Genomic DNA, 21,795 nt, shown 5'->3' on the forward strand with positions numbered 1-21,795 from the left:
GAAAGTCAGCGAACGTACCTAGATGTAAAATGTGTAAGTTTTTCTGGTCATGTGGTGAAAAATAAAAAAGAGAATGATTCAATTAACCTTTAGTGTTACCAGTGTTGTGCTTCCTCTTTAAGTGATCTTGCATGCAGTGCAGTAATGAAACACATCATGTGTTTTTAGGAGAGGGTGTAGGTGAGTTGGGGAACATTGTCCAGAAGGCGTTCGATGGGATGGAAGGGGCAGTGAAGCCTAAAGATGCTGCTGTCGCTCCAGACCAATTCCAGCAGCTCCTGGGAGATTCGAAGCATGTAGCTGCAGCTGTCGCAGGGCCTGAAGACCCAGAAGCAAACGAGGCTCAAGTCGTAGTCGCTCTTCCCAATAATGCCCTTGAAGCGGTGCAAGATGGAGGTGTTAAAGTTCCCAAGAAGGAGGAGCTGGAGCTAAACAACCAAGCAGGGCAAAACGGAGCACTACCTCCAGAGGTCGGCGCCCGAGGTGTTCCTCTGCGTCCTCGAGAAACAGAACCGGCCAAAATCAATCCTGACGCTCTTGCAGAAGAGGAGGAGAGAGTGAGGCAGAAATTAGCCCAACTGGAGGCAGAGAAGGAGAGAATAGAAAAAGAAAAGTTGGAGAAGGAAAGGATTGAGAAGGAGGTGCAGGCCCGTGTTGATAAGGAGCGGAAGGAACGAGAAAGAAGAGAGGAACTTGCACGTGATCAGGAGCTAGAACGTGTGCGGCAGCAAAAGGAACAGCTAGAGAAGGAAAGGCTTGACGCGGAGAGGTTGAAACTTGAAAGAGAGAAGATGAATAAAGAGATCATGGAGCGTGCTGAGAAGGAGAAAAGATTGTTGGAGCAGAAGGAGCGGCTAGACCAGCTGCAGCAGGTCATCGATGCGCGACAGGGTAAGGGAAGTCTTGAAGATGAGAGTTTGAAACGGGAACAAGAGAAGACTGATAAAGAGATCATGGAGCGTGCCGAGAAAGAGAAAAGGATACTCGAGCAGAAAGAACAAATAGACAGACTACAGCAGGTCATTGACGCAAAGGATGGTGATGCCCCCAAAGCAGGAGAAGTCCTGCCAATGCCCAAGCAAAAAGGAGGCAGGGACTTGAAGGAGAATATAGTTCCACCAGAAGAGAAGAAACAGGAAAAGAGGAGCAGAGAGGATGGAGGGCTGGACCTTAAGAGGAGACGCAGAGCTGTGGACCCTGAGGGCGGAGGAGGCGCTGATCTGCATCTTCTGCGGGATGTAGGAGGTTTAGACTTACACGCAGACCTAAAGGGGCAGCTCCTGGTGGGATCTCTGATTCACACGCGCCAGCTTAAACAGACGTTGCAGAGGCAGGAGAATGAAGACTAGAGTAGGTTGTTCCAGAATGACGACCCCATGAACCTCTCAGTGGACCTCTCAAAAACGTACGTGATCTAGCAGTGAGAAGAATCTCTTTCCTCCTCATTTTTAAAAGTAGATGCCTTTAACATTCCTTTTGGGTTCATGATGACAGTGGACACTTTGATTTGATCCTTTAGTTGTCCACCGGGAACACTGGATCCATAGTCTCTTATGAGCTTCCATTATTGTTTTGTGAGATTTTGCTGAATCTGTTACAATAAATGGAATGTCTGGTGTAATAAACTGAGGGGGCATCACATTAAAAACGGGCCTTGATGGGCACACAGGGCATTTCAGAATATAGTGTTTTGGACCATCACATAGGAAAACGGCACAAATGTACCCCCTTGTGGCTGCTATGGGAAATTGGACGGCTGGCTCTATAATGTAATGTCACTATTGCATACTAAATAGAAGCCAAATTAGTATAAGATGCGGTTTAAAAAATAAAATCAGCTTTTATCTTCTTGTAGAAGCTTTATTTTCTTCTCTAGGAACTATTGGACCATTTACTGTGCTGTAGTGTTTTCAATATGCAGTTCTGTATAATAAAAATGGAGTGATAATGTTACTTTGGCCAACAGGTTCAATGGTCTATCTGCTTAGAATAGTGACATGTTAAGACATCTTTGTTTTTCCAGTGTACTGGTAAATTACTAAGTGGTATTGAAAAGTCTTGTAAATCCAGGCTGAGACTTCCTTAATGGTTTTCAGAAAAAGTCTGTTCTTTGTATTTGTCCAAAGTCCTTTATGAAACTTTTTTTTGTTTCTATGCGTGTCTTCAGGATCAGATTTTCCTTCCAAATGGTTAACATATGATAACTAATAGTTAATCAGACCAGCTATAAGTAAATGAAGTTGAATCATTTATCTTTTGCTAGCTGAGTTTTTTTTCTTCTGGTTGTTTCAATGTGTTTCAGTTGTCTGTGACTCTTTGTGAAAGTACCCAACTCTCATCTTTTGAGGTTGATCTGAAATTGAACCATGTATATATTCCAGATTTAGTGTTGAACACAACATTATTGTTTCCCACAGTCAATTCCTTGTTTTCATTGTGCAGCGGGTTTCTTTTCAGGGTTGCGTTGCTTTTCTCTTGAACATTCCATATTTTTGCCTATAAAGATTTGATTCTGGGCAGTCCCTTGCGGGGTTTATCTTCTGCAGTGATGTGTATTTGAAGTCTGTTACACCCACACTGTGTGTGGATTGCAGCTTATTGCCCCCTATCTGCATTTTCTATACCTTGCTGGTTAAACTAGTCAGGGTAATAGACTGTGTTCTCTTGTTGAATTTCCTGATCTCGCTTTTGGGGATCTTTTTCCTATTTCAAAAGAACGTAAATATATAGAGATATGATTTGAAGTCATATGAGATTCATTGAAAGCTGTCTGTCTCAGTGGTCAGTAACACTGCTCACTTATCCATATACAGTTACCAGATGATGTGTATATGTCTAAAAATAACTAAATTTACATGTTAGCAGATTTCAGAGGTTTATGACTGTTCGATGCCCAAACTATTTTATTTTGTTCTTTAATTGGAATAAATGAATAAACTTATTTATGTAACAGCAGCTCTTTGTGAAATGTTTGTTGCATCATATTTTTCCTATTTAACTCATTTATTAATTTTTTTAGTTTACAAATTGTTTGTAAACTTTTTTTTTCTTTGAAATTCAGGGTTTTTATGGAATATATGGTGGTGTATGTTTTAGATTTTCTTTAAAAATTTTATTCATCTCAACTGTGACTAATTTTAGAAAGTACAAATATCCTATTTAGTCTCTCAATTAGTATTAAGTCATAAATACAACATGTATGACAACTGTACAGGAATTAGAAATGTTTAAAACATTCAAAAATCTTTGCCATGTATTGTATTGGCATAATAAAGACATTGAGGCACTGTTTGCTAATGTAATGCTCATTGTGCACTGAACTGATCATCTGCATAACCCTTTTTCATGTCAAGACAAGTTCCCCTAAACCATTAGATTTTATAGCCAATTTGGACCAAACACAACCGTTTCCACAAGACCATTCTTTTTCAATTAACACCTTGTAGTGTACTGAAAAAGTGTGAATGAAGCCCATATGAAGGAAGGCCACAATGATTGTGACTAAGCTGAACCATAACCTGTAGCATGTCTTTTCTTAAAGAAATACAGGTTATTGCTTTGCTGGAAGTTTTTATACCGCTATTCTTTGTTCCTCTAATGGATTATTTGTTGATCCCCACTCATTAGTGGCAGACTTTAAAGCCCTTCTATCAATTAACATGTGGCTAATGAGGGTGCAGGTTATGCAGGAAGGGTGTATTTAACAGTGGCATGGCTTTACATTCCATACGAGTTGACTAAGAGCCCATAATCTTTTGTGGTGCCAGTGACATACACCCCACGGATACACATTAATCAGCTGGCCTTTCAAGTTTCAGCCCGCTTTTGTTTGATTGGAAACAAAACTCCTAAAACCGCCATCCTAGATTTCAGGAGCGAGTCCAAATTTGGAGTTTAACTCGAGCGCTGATCCGCATTCGGCGGTCAAGGGCGTGATAATGACCACCCATCACGTAACACCTCATATCTCATTTCTCATTTTACCGCTCCTTCATTAATTACACGCTCCAAACAACACAGAATGTCTGGTTATCATTAGTCTGTCTCTTTTATCCCAATTCTGATATACTGAAATGTGGAAACAGCAAAGTAATGATTCAGATGGTGGCATAATTCAGTCCAAACTGCCTCTATATATTATATTGCAATGGAACAAAGGAAGAGAATTATGATTTCACTTTTTATAAAAAAGACACTTGGTTTTCTGCACACTACAATTATACAATTAAGCACACTACAATATTGAAACATATAATTTTATATTTATGTATATTTACAAAGAGAGAGAAATGACAAAAGCTACAATTAAAAAAGGACATAGATATTCATCCCCAGAAAAGTTTAACCATCTAATTATAATAATCTCCGTCAAAGTCCACATGATGTTCTTCACTTTGCTCCCTTTTTTGCCTGCAAACAAAATGTGTAATTTAAAAAAATATATATATTTTTTTAACTCTAATATAGGTTTGCGTAAATGGGATACTTGTTAGGAAATATTCATCTATGTACTGCATAATCACAAAAAACACTCACAGCTGATTGAAAGCAGGTTTTCAGTGCTTCAAATTCTTTGACACACATGTTTTTGGTCAGCTCCTGTTTGCCAGTGGTTGTGGAGGCCACACATTTACCATAAGCGGCTGCCTGATCATATAATAATAGAAAAACAGACTGATGTACAAACAACAACAAAAAGATAAATTCATAATATAATGCATCATATATATATATATAACAGACTGAATGATGTACCTCTCCTGAACACTGAGACAACAGCTCTGGGAAGAGCCTCATTCTCCTTCTGCTGCGAGTCCAAACATTTGAACTAGACATAGTTCAGAAACTACAAGATATCAGCAAAATAATAATTTGGTGGGTCGAATTCTGTTAATAATCCTAAATTAGTTTAAAAATCACTTAGTCGGCTCATAGATGCAGTGTGTATATTCAACTCGGACAGCGCCATGCTTGTGACCTCTGAGAGTAACCGCCCATTGAGAGTAACTGGCCAATCAAAGCGTTAGTCTGGAACGAGAAACATATGCACTGCTTTGCGATTGGTTGTTTTTTCTGTTGTAGTTTCCTACTTACAGTGGAGAGCCAGTAGTAACACGGAATTGAGGATTTCGAGAAATCCACTCCAGATTAACTTCCGCATTCGATCACGTGGCCTTTCGAACCGACTACGACATCTTTAATTTATTTCCGTGAATCTATTTATTATATATTTGAACCGGTCACCGAAGGGGCGCGAAAGAATCGGTCCAAATGGTTCACTGAAAAGATTCGACTCACAAAGCGGGACATCGTAATGTCAAACCGGAGTGGGCGAGCTAAACAGAGGTCCGTGTGGTTTGTGAAGACATTCTTGGGCAGGCAGGACCTGCATGAGCAATGGTACATAGACAGGCGAAAACACACAGATCTCTTCACCATGGCTTCATTATTGGAACGCTTGGTTTTCCTACAAAAAGTACGTATCTGTGGAACTGGGAAAATAATATAATTTCAGCTATCTTTGACGCCAACCCTGGTTTTCTACGTTGTTTATTGGATGTCTGGCGTTAGCAGAGGTTAAATAGATAAACAGGCAGTTTATCTCTACATATGATTGATATTTCTGTTTACAGAGAGTGGAAAAAGACAACCATAATTACCATGGTACTTCCTTGGTGTTTTGAAAATATACCATGGTTTTATCATGGTGTTTTTGACGTGTACCATAACATGAGTATCTATGGTCTAAGTACCATATAAATGCCATTACATTCAGTGCCATAATATGTTAACGTCCCATGGTATTACTATTATTGTGCCATGATGCTGACTCTGTGAGTGGATTCTGATGGTAATAGCACTGTAACTTACTATGGCACTATATAGAAGTCAAATTTCCTCTCCTCTTTTTATGTGTCTCAGGTGCCAACACTTATGAGAGCAACATCAGATGACGAATCGCCCTGTCCCGGCTATCTCTTTGAGGAAATCGGCAGTATCCTTTTGTGCCATTATATAACAGAATAGAACAGAATAATGAATGCTTTGCCATCAGTGGACCTTTACTGTCATGATACTTAAGAAATTTCCCATGAGTCATTTGGCTGCTGCCAGTGTCTTCTTGAGTACCTCTTGGAGAGACTACAGGTGGAGTCCTGCCATGTCAAGCTTAAGGTGAGTTTGGTTGGGTTGCCTCGGTTGGAAACCAAAAGGTTGTAGGTTCAAACCCTGAAAAGTGTAATGAACTTCCTTTACTGAGCTCAGTGTTTTTAAATGTTTTTGAAATCTTGGCTTTAGTTGTGCTTTTTAACCCTGTCCAAGGTCCTGAAGATTCTCCTGCATTTATGTGGCCATGGACCACCTCACTTCCTCACAGAGCTACGGCGGAATGCTACATTTATACAAGAAGTAATTGGTAAGCATATCTTAACAGTTCAAGATTAACACTGTGGCACTTTTAAACTGATTCTAAGGATTTGGTGTGCACACATAAAACCATTATGTTTCAATCAATAAAACCAGAGCATCAGTAACTCTTGAACTCTTTCAGTCAAGATGCTTTGATGCCTGCAACCCATTTTACGTGGTGAAACAGGATATTCAGTAAGATAAAAATGTAGGGTGGGACTTGGTTTAAGCCACTGGTAATTGATTGGGTTTTTGATTGGATTGGAAAGTGGTCTCTATTTGACATGAAAAATGGGATGGGTTGGTGACGCCAGCCAAACTGGGAAGTCATTTAAAGGCAAAGCAATAATTTAAACTGAGATGAAAGTTTGCAAAGACGTATGTTTCTTGAGCACCAAATCAGCATATTAGAATGATTTCTGAAGGATCGCGTGACACTGATGATGCTAAAAATTGAGCTTTGCCATCACATGAATAAATTGAAAGGAATAAATAAATTTTTTAAAACATTTAAAAAAAATAGAAAATAGTTATTAAAATTTTTAATATTTCAAAGCATTACTGTTTTTACTATATTTTTCATCAAATAAATGTTGCTGTTGTAAGCGTAAGAGACTCCTTTAAACAAAAACAATAAAAAATGTCTTTCTTAGTGTACAGTGGCCCCCCGGACCCCATCCATGGAAATGCCCTCTTTCAGAAAGTCAGAAGCTCTGCTCAGGTATAACTGTCTCTCTGTGCTGACAAATCAGTCACATTGATCAATTAAACTGCAGTACAATCATTCCTATGATCAATAACGTTTTTCTTCTGTCAAGATTCAGTTCATAAAGAACATGCAACAAATAATTAATACAGGAAGCAATCACTTTTATGTGTATTTTCTGTGTATTACTTGTTATTTATTAATAACTAAATTGAGTCAGTGTTTGTTTCTGTACAGAAGTTGGCTACCCTACTCTTTAACGATACCATGTCCCCAGATTCTGGACTGTCTCCACACAAAACAGTGACACAATCTGTGGGTGAGTGAACCAGGATTTGTGTTTTTGAATGTCTGAATGTCTGAAAGTATTAAGCGTGTATAGTGTGTATATGATATATACCAAGATTTTTGTTTGCAGGAATGGGCTCAGAGTTGCTCAGGTCTGGCATGCAGGGGTTCGGATACAGCCCAGGAAGGAAAGAATCCAGTAAGTCACAGATATTTAATATCATTCATTCTACTCAACTAATATTTACAACTGAAAGGCATGCTGGTGTGTGTCCTGTCTTATTTCACTCAATGTTTGCCTCACTCGTTCAGGTGGAGGGACTCTGTTGGACAAGATTCAGAAAGCTGCCGAAGTGGTTGCCAGCGCTGTCCTTCCTCCAACAGAGCATCCTGGCATCCGTCTCCATGACAACCACTACCATGCTGTGGTGGCACCCTCTGCTACTGTGGAGATGGCAGTGCCAGCATGTGCCTACAACATCCAGTCCCACGGCCACAGAGGTGAGCCATGCACTGATTTTAAAAGCAGGTCAAGTGCATGTTAAGAATGTCAAAGAATTTACCATTTCTCCTCCTCGCAGCATCTCACAGGTGTCCAGGGCAGGCTGGTGGAGGCTGGGAGGAAACGGACAGTGGGCACAGCTCCTCCCACAACTCATCCCAGGAGACTGCAGAGGCCAGCCAGACATCACTGGGAGGAAGCAGTAAGTCGGGCGGCTCAGGCAGCCACTCCGGGGCGAGTCGGGAGAGCGGTGACCTTTCAGAGCGGTAAGGGACAGATGGCTACAGGGCTTTTGTCCTTGATGGAGGTCAGCACACATTGCTTTCTCAAGTGTTTGAGGTCATTAACGCCAGGTCATTGCATAGCTAGGGGGAAATTTAATGCTGGCTTCTTATTTCTAGTATTAAAACAGCAGCATCCAATGTCATTTGTAATAATTTGCAACAAAAACATAAGAACTATAATATATAAGAAATAATATTATATTTTAAAGGAGGCTTAATTTTAGGACCATTAAATTATGAGTTAAATAAAGCATAAACTCTCTTTATCATAATGAATTTTGAATGTTTAGGGTTGTTAACATTTTTTTCTCAGTGACTCTCAGATTATCATTACTGGAAAGCAGTTATTTATAACTATATTACAATAAAAATATTATTTATAAATTTGTAAAAAATAAATCAGCATACATTATGAGCAGTATACAACAAATATTATTATAGTTATATGTGTAATTACTTGGGCAGTTTTTTATGTTTTTAAAAGAAGTCTATTATGCTCGCCAAGGCTGCATTTATTTGATCAAAAAATAACTGTTTTCTATTTATTATATTTTAAAATGTAATTTATTCCTGATTGCAAAACTGATTTTTCAGCAGTCATTACTTCAGTCTTCAGTGTCACATGATCCTTCAGAAATCATTCTAATATGCTGATATGATGCTTATTATTATCATCAATGTTGAAAATGGTTGTACTGTTTAATATTTGAAACAGATTTTTTTAGTATTCAAAAGAACAGCATTTATTTGAAATATAATGTGTTTATTAAAATGCCTTTACTGTCAATTTATTGCAATATTAATTTCTTAAAAAAATTAATAACCATAATTAACAACTACAATTATTTTGTAACAAGAATGAAAAAATGAAATTTTCACAAAACAAAATATAATTATTATTGTGTTTTCAAATGTGATCCTTTCGAGGTTGTGAGGTTCACATTGTGATTTTGTGTTGATTTGAATCAGTGTGGAGGCCATTCAGTTGGGGGACTGTGGTCAGGAGACAGCACTTATCAACCGACTGACCAGCGGTTCCAAAGTCTTCCTGTCCAGAGAGGAGAGCCAGCACTTTATCAAAGAGTAAATGATTCATTATGAGACGTGCATGATTTTGGCATCAGTGTAGTAGCCAAATACCAATCTACAGTATACTCTTGGGTTGTAATGTCAGTGCATGCAGTGTCAAAGCTAAAATCGTGATTTCTTTCAGATGCTCCACTCTCAACTGTGAGGTGGTTGTTGAACTTCTATCTCGCAAACTCCAGGATCACGCACAAATCATCCAGATGGTAAAGTCTCCTATTCTGCTACACTACTCTTTTATTTGAAATAAATATTATTATTTAACTTGAATGAGCAATTTATACCATACAGCATAATCAATTTGTATTTCCTTCCTGCAGAGGGCGTTGTGTGCTCTGGCCTGCCTGATATCTTCAGACTTCCTCTCTTTAGACCATATTTTCAATATCACAAACAAACGGCTTGCCCATCTTAGCAAAGGAACCTCAGGCCCTGTGGCCAACAAGGCAACCAAGGTAACAATTGTCCTACACAATGGCCAAAGTTTTTCTAAATAAAATGATTGTAATCTATCAAATTATATATTATTAGAGTATGTTTTACAAGAAAATACTTTTACTTTTAAGTTTCACCTTTTATTCAGTTCCATTTTGTGACTAATTCTGAAATTTACTAGCAATTTCTGAGCAAACATTGCTAGCAAAAACTGTTTCTTCACCAATTGTTTTTATTATCCTTGTAATTATGTAGGACTAACAGATTATTTTTGTTTCATTAGCTCTTAAGGCAGTTTGAGGCCTTGCTTGGTTGTGTCACAAATTCCAAATGTGACCGTGCTGGACGTCCAACCTCTGCCAGCTCTTCGCTTTCAGATCAGCCTCCTGAATCTATAATCATCCCCTTTGTTTCGGGACAACTAGGAGAAAACACAACCTCTGTTATGCCATCAGAGGAGACCCCATCTACACAACACCTACAGGGTAACAGCACTGCACCTGGGTCTCATATGAAAAGAGAACAAGTAGAGGGGGAATACAGGAACACAGAAACCTCTAAGATCTCAGAGCCACCCAGACTGTCACTCTTCAGTGGAATGGAGTTAGTCAACAGAAGCAAACCTGTATGTTTGGTTGAGCCTGTTCCTGTCGAGTCAGACGCCCAGATAAGTGTAGAAGCCACTACAGGCACAGACTGTGCAATTGAGAAAAGCTGTGAGAGAACTCCAGGCTCACACACATCTAGTGAGCAAGTGTCTGCCTTCTCCTTCCTCAATCTCTGATGCCATCATTCATTTACGGTTATGTGCTGATTTGGAGGGGAAATAACTGCATTCTAATCTAATAATGATATAATAATTGCTGCAAGTGACCACGTTTACATGCACATGAAAATTGTAGTCTGCGATAACCTGATTTCCATGACCCGATTAAAGCAATATTCTGACTTATGCTTGTATTAATCATAATTTTGAGTCATGTAAACAACATATTAGGAAGATCAACAGTTTTTTATATAGGTGCATGTCTAAATGTATGTAGTTATGAGTGAACAATGTTGGAGCAAATAGGAGACTGACTTTTTTTTAGACAAACATTAAAATGTCATGACCTACACTACCGTTCAGAAGTTTGGGATGAGTTAGATTTTTATTTATTTATTTATTTTTGCAAAAAAGAAAGAACAATTAAGAATTTTATTCAGCAAGGATGCATTCAATTGATCAAAAGTAACAGTAAATGCGGTTATTTTGAAACTTATATTCATCCAAGAATCTTAAAAAAAATGTATCACAGTTTACACAAAAATATTAAGCAGCACAACTGTTTTCAACACTGCTAACAATAAGAAATATTATATTAGAATGATTTCTGAAGGATCATGTAACACTAAGGACTGGAGAAATGGCTGCTGAAAATTCAGCTTTGCCGTCACAGGAATAAATGACACTTTAAAATATATAAAAGTTATTTAACATTGAAATAATATTTCACAGTATTATTGTTTTTGCTATATTTTTCTTTAAATAAATGAAGCCTTGGTGAGCATAAGAGTCGTTCAAAAACCAAAATCTTACCAACCCCAAACTTTTGAAAGGTAGTATACATTTTGCATGTCATTGTGCTATGAGTTGTTGTCATTACTATTCAGAATTTTACAAATCTAAACCAGTATTTCCACTAGGGAATAGCAGGAAAAAAAACATGCATGTCTTTTTTGATCAGAAATGATTTTGCATGTAAATGTGGTCACAGTTTTAACCAGTACTTATGAAGGTAACATCCACCTGCAATTGCAAACATACTCTTTACTTACGGTCTAAATGCTGCTAGTAGTTCACATTAAGAGTTCAAGCTGGGAATAAGTCAAGCCTCGATGATCAGTAACGATACATCTCTTCAGCTCCTTCTGAATTCATTAAGATACATTTGAGAAAACTCAGGATGCTTTTCTGTTGTGGTGTTAAACACGAGTGTTACTGCAATGGTTGCTACTATTTTGCACTACAGTCTTTCCTCTTACTAAAAGCACTTGTCTTCCTGTGTGTATTATAAAATAAGAACAATCATTAACACCCACATTGAGTTTAATCAGAATACATCCTGCCAAAACAATGTCTACCTTATGTGTAAATATATAAAGAACTGTCTTGTGTGAAAGTGTATTTAAACGTATAAAACTAAGGCAGGTTTGAAAAAGAAAACGGCCTCATGTCCATGCAGAGCCTGAAACAGAAATAAAAAATGAATACATATATTTAAAAAAAACTTTATTTTTATTTACACCAGCAGAACATTTCATAAAATAATAATGATTTCAAATATTGTATATAGGCTAGCTATATATTATGTACAATCCAAATACAAAACAATGGTGACTGCAGGGACAGTTTTCATCATCAAAAGCTAATAGTCTTTCACACAAAGCACAGTGCCTGGGTTGTACAGTATTGTGCACTGAGTAGTTTAAAAGTACACAAGTATTTCGTACATGATTAGAACACTTGCTTGAAATGATGAAACTGTCCTCATACAATCTGTTTGGACTAAGCTTCAAAATTTAGGATGTATGTCTAAAATGGACTGAACTATACTAAATTTAGGAGTACTACAATTCCTGTTGGGTTTAACATTGTGAAAAGCATGTATATCGGTCAAACACAGGCATTGTCTGGATATTTTACAGTAAAATATTTAGGATTTTGCAGTGATGTGATACTGTAGAGTGCTTAGTTAGGTGCAAGCTAATATTAGGTCATTCCTGGTCTGCCCATAGAAGACGAGTCCTCGTATTACACCGAGCGCAGTGACTGGTCTAAACTAATGTATTCCAACCACTGATTATTGTAAAATGAAACCAGGAAATTCTTGTGTGAATATTGGACATGGCTTTCAATTTGCAGTGACTGGATTTGCACAATAATTCATTGGTTTACACCTTTTAAATTCATAGAGAAAGTGTGCATCATTATGTACATTAACAGACCTGAGTCCAGCATGCATTTTCAGAATAGTCTCTCTCCAGTATGATGTGCTAATATGCATTTTTTCTAAGGTAAAGAAAGACTATACTATATAAAAATGTTAAGGATCTGGCACCAAGTTCCTCATTTAAAGTCTGAACCTTCATGGCACGCAGAGAGAAACCCTCTAGACCTGAGTTTTGGATATGTAAGCAATCATCAAGCCCCAAAAACTTCCTGAAAGAATCTAAATTCCAGTCAGAACCAAACCGGAATCTTCTGTAAACACGTCAATAGTATTATTAATGACTCCGAATTATAATCACATGGTTTCTACAGGAAATTCTTTGATTTATTTTCCTTTTCCAGACTGGCCAAAGATTGTCAAAATTGGCCAAATGCATGTGTCTGAATAAAACGTGACCCAGAGCTGCAGTAGCACCATGTGTGACTGTCTAAAGGGCAAAAGCTTACATAATCTTGCAAGAACTTGACAATTTTCAAGATATTTCTTTTATATAGCACCTATGTGAAGTTTATGGTCAATACATCAAGTAGAGCCCCACATAAACACTATGAACATGAAAAAGTGCTATAAGAAAGAAGACTAAAGCATTTAGAGGGCCTATATTTGTGCTAGGCCTTCATTTGGCCCATAATGTCCCTCTAAAAGGTCCCCTGTACATTGTGTCTTAATGCCAGTGGGTGCTGGAAGAGTCAATCTGGATCATGTTGGCCCTTGCTGACCACGAGTTTGCAGGCTACTGAAGTGTGCCTCCCTTAAGATACGGTTGATGTGATCGTATGAGAGATTGTGGCTCAAGGAGACGGCCGGATCTTCTGCTGAGATGGTGGGGGCAATAGGGCTGCAGGGAGCCTGGGATACATGGATTCCTCTTTGGTCAGTCTTCTGGATGTTGGAAGTGGCTCCTGTCATCCGCTCTGGACTGCTGATCCCACTGCTGTCACTGCTGGAAGACTGTTGGGTGACAAGGAATTGAGAACGAATAAGAAAAGAGAGATGGCAGTGGTTTCTGTGCTTTACCACTTCTGGGAAAAATGTTGGGTTCTGCCACGGAATAAAAAAAATGCAGGCAACTGTGACTTTCCATGAATTATTTATATCTCACAATTCTGACTTTTTCTCTGAATTCTGAGTTTACAACAGGCCCCTGATAATTAAACTTTACCATCACAGGAATAAATGACTTTTTAAAATATATTAAATTAGAAAAGTTATTTTAAATTGTAATATTTTACTGTATTTTTCATCAAATAAATGCAGCCTAGGTAAATATAATAGACTTTAAAAACTATTAGTGTCCTACTTACTAAATGTTGAGAAGTATAAACTAAAACATTTTTAAAACTAGTATGAAAAACAAATTATGCAATCTTACATTCACGTCACATGAGCACATCATACCATGCAATCTTGGACATTAAGATGACTATTATATAATCTAAATCAGGGATCCTCAAATCTGGGCCATTCCTGCAGAGTTTAGCTCTAACCCTAATCAAACACACCTGAGCATGCTAATCAGAGTCTTCAAGATCATTAGAAAATCACAGGTAGGTGAGTTTGATCAGGGTTGGAGCTAAACTCTGCAGCAGATTGGACCTCCAGGGAAAGATTTGAGGAACCCTGATCTAAATGATTCGATTTAATATATTGGCCAAATATTGGTCTTACAATTTGATAGTCTGAAAAAAAAATTAAAGTAGCGTCTGAAATTTCAGTTCATTCATGAAAGGTGAAGTCGCCGATTTGGTTTTCGGGATACAGTATTGAAAACAGCCTTAACGCTATAATCAGCACTTTCTCTAGTTTGTACCTATATGAAATACATTCAAGAATGAACATCAACAGTCTCAGTTGACCGTTCTTGAACGAAAGAACGAAGTTCCTGGTCGACTGTTGTGCCTTCTCACCTCAGAGTCCCAGACATCACGGCCAACCTCAGGAAGAAAGGAATAACCTCCAGACCTCTTTGCCTGGGGCAAGACCTGAAGCTCCTCAGCATCACAGCTGCGTCTGCGTTTCCTTTTGACAGAGATCATCGCCTTTGACTACTATGTTCAACATGCATAGAATGATTTGTGACAGTCTTATTATTATTAAACAACCAGGTCTTTTTGAGCTGATTCAGAACATTCTAGATGCAAATCTTTCTTATTAGTAAGCATCACCATTTCTTAAGCAATGGGGCACTGCAGACTTGATTGCAACCATTAGTCATCAATATGTCCACTGCAGGATTATGACTCAGATTTAAGAATAAAATGTTATTAACACAAGAGCAATCAAAGCTTGGTGCTGAATAACAGCACATACTCATTTAACCGATATAGATGCTAGTCAAGAGAATCAGCCTTAATAACATCTAAAAATAACCAGCAGACATGAAGTACTACAATAAATCTGCATACACTGTCAACAGCAGCAACATGGATGTCTGTGTCTTACATAAATGCATCATGAAACATGCATGCAAACACAATTATAAGCAAATGATGTTACCTGCTTTCTGTCAACATCTCGTATCTGTGCATTTGACAGCCAAATAAGCGCACACAGCACCTCTCAGTCTCAGAGACCACCGGCTTCCCTTTCAGCGAAATGAAGGGATCTGTCAAGATTTTCCTCTAATGATGAGCGAAATGACAAATGTAATTCACAGTGAGGAGCTGCAGACACGGTTACATTGCAGTGCAGGTGTACAGAAGCCATATTATTAATAGCTAATAATTCAGGCCTGCCAATATAAGCGTATATTATCAGCTTATAAATGTATTAAGATCCACTCGTGAGATACACTGAGCTATTATATTCATACTAGAAAACTGATATGCATAGGATTGAAAAAGAACGGAAGGGAAACACCTTATCTATATAATTTAAATATAAACGTCTGATGTTAATTAGCATTAGTCTGACATCAGTCAAAATGTCTTATTTGCATAAGTGCATTGATGCAAATCGGTAATAATGTTACAAAAATAGTGCGTTCATAATGTCAAGCAGAGAGAGAGAGAGAGAGATAGCACAATGCTATGTGTTTTCACTTTACTTCCTCCTAGCGATGAACTGTTCTTACTACAGAGCAAACGAAGGGATCTGAACGGAATAGATTGTGAAGAGACGAAAGAGTTGTGATGTACTCTACCTCTGTCTGTTCACTGATGGAGCTTGAGTTCAGTCATTTTCTGAAGTTACAACATCTCCTCCATCTCTCTCTCTCTCACACACTCTCACTCTCTCTCTCTCTCTCACACACTCTCTCACTGTCACTCTCTCTCTCTCCATTTCTCTCTCTCTCTCACTGTCTCTCTCTCTCTCTCTCACTCACTCAGTCTTCCATCTGTTGCTGTCATAATGACGTAACATGCGTGCCTTTGAGCGAGGGGTGACGTACGATTCGTAATGTTTTATTTTGAATTTAATTATTATTGTTATTACATTAAATAAAACATTTACCCAAATTTTGGCAAATAATCTAATTAGTTTAGATTTTTATCCCCTTTAATATTTTATTCAGTAATGACGTCAATTTGTAGTCCAGCCCGCTGAGAATTTACCCTCAAACCTTTTTATTAGCCAAAGATTTGACATTTTGAAAATAGACCCTTTTAATATTACTTTTATAATTATTTTATTAGTATTCCTATTTTTTAATTTTCAAGAAAGATTATAATGATATATGTCTAAATAATTCGTGTGTATATATATATATATATAGTATATGGGTTGAAATACACGACTATCATTCTAGAAATAATTGAATGAAAAATCAGGTATTTTAACCCATATACCTTTTTGTTTATTGTTTTTTGCTTGTAAATGATTTTTAGAATAACACAATGTGAAAGTAATCAAAAATGCATTGTTCAAAATGTTATTGTAGTTGTTGTTTTTGTAATAATGATACTAATATGTGATGTGAATTGCCTGGGAACACATCTGGAAATACTCTCTGTGAACTCTATTTGACTCTCTATAACTATATTTTAAAAAAAAAAAGAACATTTTGAATGTATAGCAAGTCGTGTCTGATGTTCGAAAAAGATTTTATAACTTCTTTCGCGGGAGTTAAACGCAACAATCTGCTGAAGCTGATTGCCTTAATTTTAAGTTGGCTCAACTTTTTTTTTTTTTTTTTTTTACAGTGTAGCGATTTTGGTATCTTAGAATGTAAATCAACAATTTTCCTATTAAAAAAATTAAGAAATTCTTCACACTTAGTAGTGGAAGAATCATGATACCTAGTTTGTACAGGATTTACAGCTGAATTAAAAATCTTGAATAAAATTCAACATATAGCAGCCTTCTGAAACGTCAATAAAAATTCTCTGAAAATGTCATAGTAGGCCTGCAGTTTGTTTTTTCCATCTCCTCTCAGCTTGTCAAGCCTTTTGCATAAGTATCCATATAGAATCATTTACCCATGGCTGATATTTGCTTTTACGTTTTTTAACTTTAAGAGGTGCAACACTATCCAAGATTTCAGCACACACAACATTAAACTAATTAACCTGTTCATCCACACTTAAATTCCTCAGAGTCTCTTCAAATAGAGTGGTTTCACAATAATTTCTGTATAATGAGGCAAACTCTCCACTAGTCAATGAATGAATTTTTCTAGACCAAATTTTTTCTGGTACAAGCATTCTCAACTTCTGAGAGATATGCGGGAAAATATTCAAGTGCTTACTTTCTCCGAGCAATGCAGTGAACTCTATTTCAACCCTTTTGCTCCAGTCCTGTAATATCTGACAAATCTTTGATTTTTTTTGTTCCCATTTAGAAGAATGTCCATATTGTGGAAAACCCTTCAAGAGGCTGAAAACCCACCTCCCTCACTGTAAAATGGCACCAGTTGCACAACCCAAGAAAAGCACTAAAGCACCCAAAGAACCGAGTGCAACCACTACCAGACAGAAGATCCATAAAAAAACAGCAGCAACAGAAATAATGTCATATTTGCTGAAACACTAACCTCCAAAGTTAGAAGGAAAGAAGATAATCACAATGCAGACAGTCTTCTCACAACTACTCAAAGTTGGGTCAAAGTCCCATCAGCTGAAACTCTAAACACGGAGATACCTAAAAGCAAATGGATTGCTAAAAGACAGATGAACTTGAGAGATTACAGCTGTTAGTGCCAGTCTCAAAGAAGCCAAGCAGCCCTACCTCATTATCCGACAATGAAAGAGATAAAAGCTTTTGTGAGATCTCCAAAAGACCAAATCAGGGAACATCTCAAAGAAATGGAAAAAGTACTAAAGACAAAAAGAAACCAAAGATGGTGCCATTATCAGAGCAGTTGTCCATCACCAAGAGTAAAATCAGTACCCCTGGATTTGTTCCAACCATTCTGAAAAACTCTAGGCTCCCATTTGAGTGCACTGCACAACATGAAAATCCAAAACTCAAAATAAAAGTTAACTTCTTGGAGGAGCTTGAAAGACTGAACAGTCAGAACAAGAATTCAGATCTGGAATCAAGAGCATAAAGCTCATACTTTCTTTTTATCCAAGACTTCAGTGTGGGACCACATCAATGACAGTTTGTATTACAAGAGGTCTTATAATCTGTTTGCGCCTTATCCTATTACTGAAACATCTAAAGATTCTTCTATAGAGACCAAAGAGATTTCAGATGTGCAACAATCAAACAAACCTGAAACAGCAGTTACCAAGGTTGCCGTTCCACCGTCACCCACTTTATCTGGAAAAGTCATTCATCAACCTGCAGAAGACATCCTAAATTCAAGGTGTCAGAAGTCTGTCATGGATTCCAGAGATAGTGACTAGCAGCTATGCTAACGAAAGTATTTGGATGAAAGATCAATCTGCTGGACCAGCGAACCAAAGTGAGGATAATGGATGATTTATGTGATGTTTCGTTCTTTATGTAATTGTTTTTAAGTAAACAGGCAATGCCTTTGAAAAAAAGAGTAAGCAATTTAATACTTGAATCTTTGCAACTTTGACTCATGGAGCTAGTTAAAAAATGTGTACACTGCTTCTGAAAGTTTTCCTTTTTTTCTCCAAGATTGGCAAGCTAGGTTTCATTCTACCATTATGAGAACATCAAAGATTGTCTCTTTAGGACTATCACTGTATCAAAACATATTGGTGAGATTATTAGACAGCTAATTGTATGTAAACAACAGCTATTGTAAACATTTCATTATCTTAGGTTTACACCTCGGTACCATAGAATATGCACAGTCTTCAGTGTCTAGGATATCATGCTGATAGTGAACGAGCTACACTTTCATCAACTTGGCTGGAAAGGGCTGTTGGTCCATTGAAGGTATTGCAAACATTGTATGTGAAACACTTCCTCTTCTTATTCCTCCTATTGCAATTTTTTATTCATTCTTTCATGTAAATCTTTCATTTAATTTAAGTTCCAAATCCTCATTGTGCTTCCACACCAGTTTTCATGATGAAGTTTCTCATACCAGTCCAAAGCAAAAAGAGATTGTTTAAATTACAAAATATGCTTTGTTCATATAGTGCAGTGGAAACTTGGAGATGTCAGACTTAATGAGCTTGGTGCTCGAACTCCTGTGTCATCCAGAGAGATCCTGACCATGTTGAAGAAAGGTTTGTTACTTAACAATCACAATACAGCATAACATTTGGTCTAGCGTATTTGATTTTCTTGGTTGTATGTGATCAGGATGGCAGTGGTACTACAGGAAGTATATTGATGTTCGGAGAGGAGGAATCGGTGGGATATCCATGCTGTTGACTGGATACTGTGTCCTGTGTTACATGTGGAACTACCCACATCTCAGTGAGTTTGAATTAATGCCATCTACACACATCCCATAATCATTGACGCACATAAATAAAATATCATGTTTTATACTGTTTCACAGAGAAAGAACGCTGGAGGAAGTACCATTAGGGACGTTTGGTGGTCTTCATAATTGTAGCATATTTTGGAAAAGAAGCAGCTTTGTGTTCAGGGCGATGAGGGCATAATAAGCTTAATAATTAATAGGGCAAGATTATAACACCAGCAACTAGTAGTTCACTACAATATTAGGTTTGCTTGTATTTTTGTTAAATACAATCATCTGGGAGCATGGATAATTGAGTTATTTATCTTCAATATTTTTAAATGTTCATTTATTTGAAAACAAAGAGAATGTTTTAAGCTAAACTTATATTTGTATAATTTGAAAACTAGTTTTCATTTTGGTATTGTATAACCAAGCAGTGGATTTAACTGAGATCTAATATATTACACTATATTGTTCTACATGCTTTTTTTTTTTTTTGTAAGACCTGTCATATATTTCATTGGTTTATTGTTTACATGACCATCCTTCAATTTGCTAACTTGTATGTGATATTATTACATATAAATATCCATAATTCATCAAAAATGAAGACATGACAAAATATTAGCTGTATTCAAAATGAATTTAATATTTATCTTTACTGTCGTAATGAATACTCACAAAAACAACAAATCATGAACTGACCACATCCAGTATGATGTGAACACATACCTAACATAATAAAAATAACTTTTTGTTTTACATTCTTTTTCTTTACAAAAAGTATAAATATTTTGAGTTTCATGTTTTTATTTTTTGTAATACAAACATTACAAATCAAGTTTTGGGTGATGCAGAAAATCAAACGATAAAAGCAACTTTTACCATGGGGTATTACGATAACCGAAGGCCACACTCGCACAACAAAAAGCAGTAAAAACAAATGATAGACTATTTAAAGTTGTTTTCACTCGCTCTCTCCTAAGGCAAAGAAGCCCTTCGAAGTGAAGGTCTTTCAGAATGCTCTCTTAAAACCGACCGCAAGAGTTCAGATCAGAGAGAAGAATATTTCACTTTTTTTTCTGTCTGTCATTTTTGGTTGAATTGCTGGGAAAGACAGTGGAGTTTAGTGTTAATGATGCAAAAACAGTGGGATGACGTGTATAGATGGAAATGAGCAACCTTCCCTTCGGCTCTGGAATGGATGCTAATGGAAACGCAGACTTGTGAAAATGTCCGCACGCTGCAGTTTCTCTGCTCTGGTCAGTTTTTGAAATTGTCTTGGTCTTACTCCCATTGTTAAAGCTCACACGCCTTGTAATGGCACAGTTAATATATATACAACTGAATGCTAAGTCTCCTCTTCAGAAATGATTTCTCAAAACTGGTTGTTGAAGTGTGGGCCTGTCCTCCTACAACCAAACTACATTATTTCAGTTAACAGCCATCTCCTAACGCAACTAATTAGATACTCATATTGAATGAAAACCTGATATGCTGTAACTACTGCTGCTTTCACCACTTTATAACTCACAGGAGAGAAGTGATCTGCTAAGGGGCTGTAAGAGCTGTGAGCATGGCTATCTGTGAAGTACAAGGTCATTTCCACATTGTGCAAATAGAAGCTGCCACTAGGGGCAAAAACTGCAAACCGACCGCCAAGACTACAGCCTGACCAGCAGGGGACTCAACGCACAGGGGAAAATGAAAAGTTTCAAACACCATCTAGGTGGGTGAATCTCACAGAAATCTCAAATCAAAGGAAAGATATAAGACCGGCATCCTCAAATCTGGCCCATTCCTGCAGAGTTTAGCTCTAACCCATACAAACTCATTAGAAAATCACAGGTAGGTGAGTTTGATCAGGGTTGGAGCTAAACTCTGCAGCAGATTGGCCCTCCAGGGAAAGATTTGAGGAACCTTGATATAAGACATTATATTTGCTCAGAGAATTGTGGACCACTGAGATTTTGTTTACCACTGACATTATTGCATGACTATTAAGCACGTTTATAACCAATTTTTATTAATGCAACGAAACATATTTTCATTATAATTAAAGGAGCGATATATGTTAACGTGAGAAAAAACCTACATTTCAATTATAATGTACTAATACATAACAGTATTGCTGCAAAGCCTTTAAATCATGCTTATTTAAACGAAATATAAACTATACATTATTAAAAACAAACAAAAATTTTTTTCTCAAAATATGTAATACAAATTTGATGTAAATGCAGCAATCAAAATTTGTGATAAAATGTGCTTGTCGTGAAAAAATATCACAATGCAAATATATATATATATATATATTA

The 21,795-nt window shown here is 37.1% G+C and overlaps 5 protein-coding genes across 10 annotated transcripts in view; 3 read left to right on the forward strand and 2 right to left on the reverse strand.

Moving 5' to 3' along the window:
• Positions 1-3,294, forward strand: part of LOC306857950 (putative sodium-coupled neutral amino acid transporter 10) — a 30,112-nt gene extending 26,818 nt beyond the window's left edge. For 4 of the 5 annotated variants that reach the window (XM_079398248.1, XM_079398251.1, XM_079398249.1 and 1 more), the window contains one exon: positions 169-3,288. In XM_079398248.1, coding sequence (XP_079254374.1) covers positions 169-1,349 — 1,181 coding nt within the window. In that variant the 3' untranslated portion in view covers positions 1,350-3,288. Of the gene's footprint in view, positions 1-168 lie in introns of all 5 variants that reach the window. The other variant, XM_079398247.1, reaches the window with a different exon arrangement.
• A 988-nt stretch (positions 3,295-4,282) lies between these two features.
• On the reverse strand, positions 4,283-4,988 carry ndufaf8 (NADH:ubiquinone oxidoreductase complex assembly factor 8). Its single transcript, XM_079398253.1, has 3 exons — positions 4,756-4,988; positions 4,537-4,647; positions 4,283-4,410 (listed from the first exon to the last, which is right to left on the reverse strand). Exons 1-3 carry the CDS (start codon positions 4,834-4,836, stop codon positions 4,390-4,392), a joined length of 213 nt encoding a protein of 70 aa, XP_079254379.1. The 5' UTR covers positions 4,837-4,988; the 3' UTR covers positions 4,283-4,389.
• Positions 4,989-5,114: 126 nt separating this feature from the next.
• LOC306857951 (AP-4 complex accessory subunit Tepsin-like) lies at positions 5,115-10,661 on the forward strand. Its single transcript, XM_079398252.1, has 13 exons — positions 5,115-5,476; positions 5,923-5,995; positions 6,083-6,174; positions 6,322-6,415; positions 7,062-7,129; positions 7,352-7,433; positions 7,533-7,601; positions 7,715-7,903; positions 7,984-8,170; positions 9,158-9,271; positions 9,402-9,480; positions 9,595-9,729; positions 9,993-10,661. The coding sequence occupies exons 1-13, from the start codon at positions 5,315-5,317 to the stop codon at positions 10,491-10,493; spliced, it is 1,845 nt and encodes a 614-aa protein (XP_079254378.1). The 5' UTR covers positions 5,115-5,314; the 3' UTR covers positions 10,494-10,661.
• A 1,310-nt stretch (positions 10,662-11,971) lies between these two features.
• On the reverse strand, positions 11,972-16,047 carry LOC306857552 (protein VCF1). Of its 2 annotated transcripts, none has more exons than XM_079397538.1 (4): positions 15,845-16,047; positions 15,199-15,323; positions 14,610-14,721; positions 11,972-13,653 (listed from the first exon to the last, which is right to left on the reverse strand). In XM_079397538.1, the coding sequence occupies exons 2-4, from the start codon at positions 15,228-15,230 to the stop codon at positions 13,402-13,404; spliced, it is 396 nt and encodes a 131-aa protein (XP_079253664.1). In that variant the 5' UTR covers positions 15,231-15,323; positions 15,845-16,047; the 3' UTR covers positions 11,972-13,401. The 2 variants fall into 2 exon arrangements, with proteins under 2 accessions (XP_079253664.1, XP_079253665.1); XM_079397539.1 differs by having other exon boundaries at positions 15,199-15,286; positions 15,845-16,002.
• LOC306857477 (ATP synthase subunit f, mitochondrial-like) lies at positions 15,339-19,599 on the forward strand (the record flags this gene model as incomplete). Its single annotated transcript, XM_079397456.1, has 5 exons — positions 15,339-15,357; positions 17,483-17,596; positions 19,203-19,292; positions 19,369-19,485; positions 19,571-19,599. The coding sequence occupies 5 exons, from the start codon at positions 15,339-15,341 to the stop codon at positions 19,597-19,599; spliced, it is 369 nt and encodes a 122-aa protein (XP_079253582.1).
• Between the last annotated feature and the right edge of the window lie 2,196 nt (positions 19,600-21,795).

Source organism: Barbus barbus (genome assembly GCF_936440315.1).
Source record: "Barbus barbus genome assembly, chromosome: 38".
In the NCBI taxonomy this organism is placed as follows: Eukaryota; Metazoa; Chordata; class Actinopteri; order Cypriniformes; family Cyprinidae; genus Barbus; species Barbus barbus.

What these genes read in the sequence shown, in the direction of transcription:
- LOC306857552 (XM_079397538.1), bottom strand. Translation starts at nt 15,230, where the DNA reads ATGCACAGATACGAGATGTTGACAGAAAGCAG. An exon ending in GAGATGTTGACAGAAAGCAG is followed by an intron (nt 14,722 to 15,198) that starts GTAACATCATTT and finishes CTCTGTCAAAAG; the next exon opens with GAAACGCAGACGCAGCTGTG. An exon ending in GTGATGTCTGGGACTCTGAG is followed by an intron (nt 13,654 to 14,609) that starts GTGAGAAGGCAC and finishes GTCACCCAACAG; the next exon opens with TCTTCCAGCAGTGACAGCAG.
- ndufaf8 (XM_079398253.1), bottom strand. Translation starts at nt 4,836, where the DNA reads ATGTCTAGTTCAAATGTTTGGACTCGCAGCAGAAGGAGAATGAGGCTC. An exon ending in TGTCTCAGTGTTCAGGAGAG is followed by an intron (nt 4,648 to 4,755) that starts GTACATCATTCA and finishes TTATATGATCAG; the next exon opens with GCAGCCGCTTATGGTAAATG. An exon ending in AAACCTGCTTTCAATCAGCT is followed by an intron (nt 4,411 to 4,536) that starts GTGAGTGTTTTT and finishes TTTTGTTTGCAG; the next exon opens with GCAAAAAAGGGAGCAAAGTG.
- LOC306857951 (XM_079398252.1), top strand. Translation starts at nt 5,315, where the DNA reads ATGTCAAACCGGAGTGGGCGAGCTAAACAGAGGTCCGTGTGGTTTGTG. An exon ending in CCTGCCATGTCAAGCTTAAG is followed by an intron (nt 6,175 to 6,321) that starts GTGAGTTTGGTT and finishes ACCCTGTCCAAG; the next exon opens with GTCCTGAAGATTCTCCTGCA. An exon ending in AACAGTGACACAATCTGTGG is followed by an intron (nt 7,434 to 7,532) that starts GTGAGTGAACCA and finishes TTTTGTTTGCAG; the next exon opens with GAATGGGCTCAGAGTTGCTC.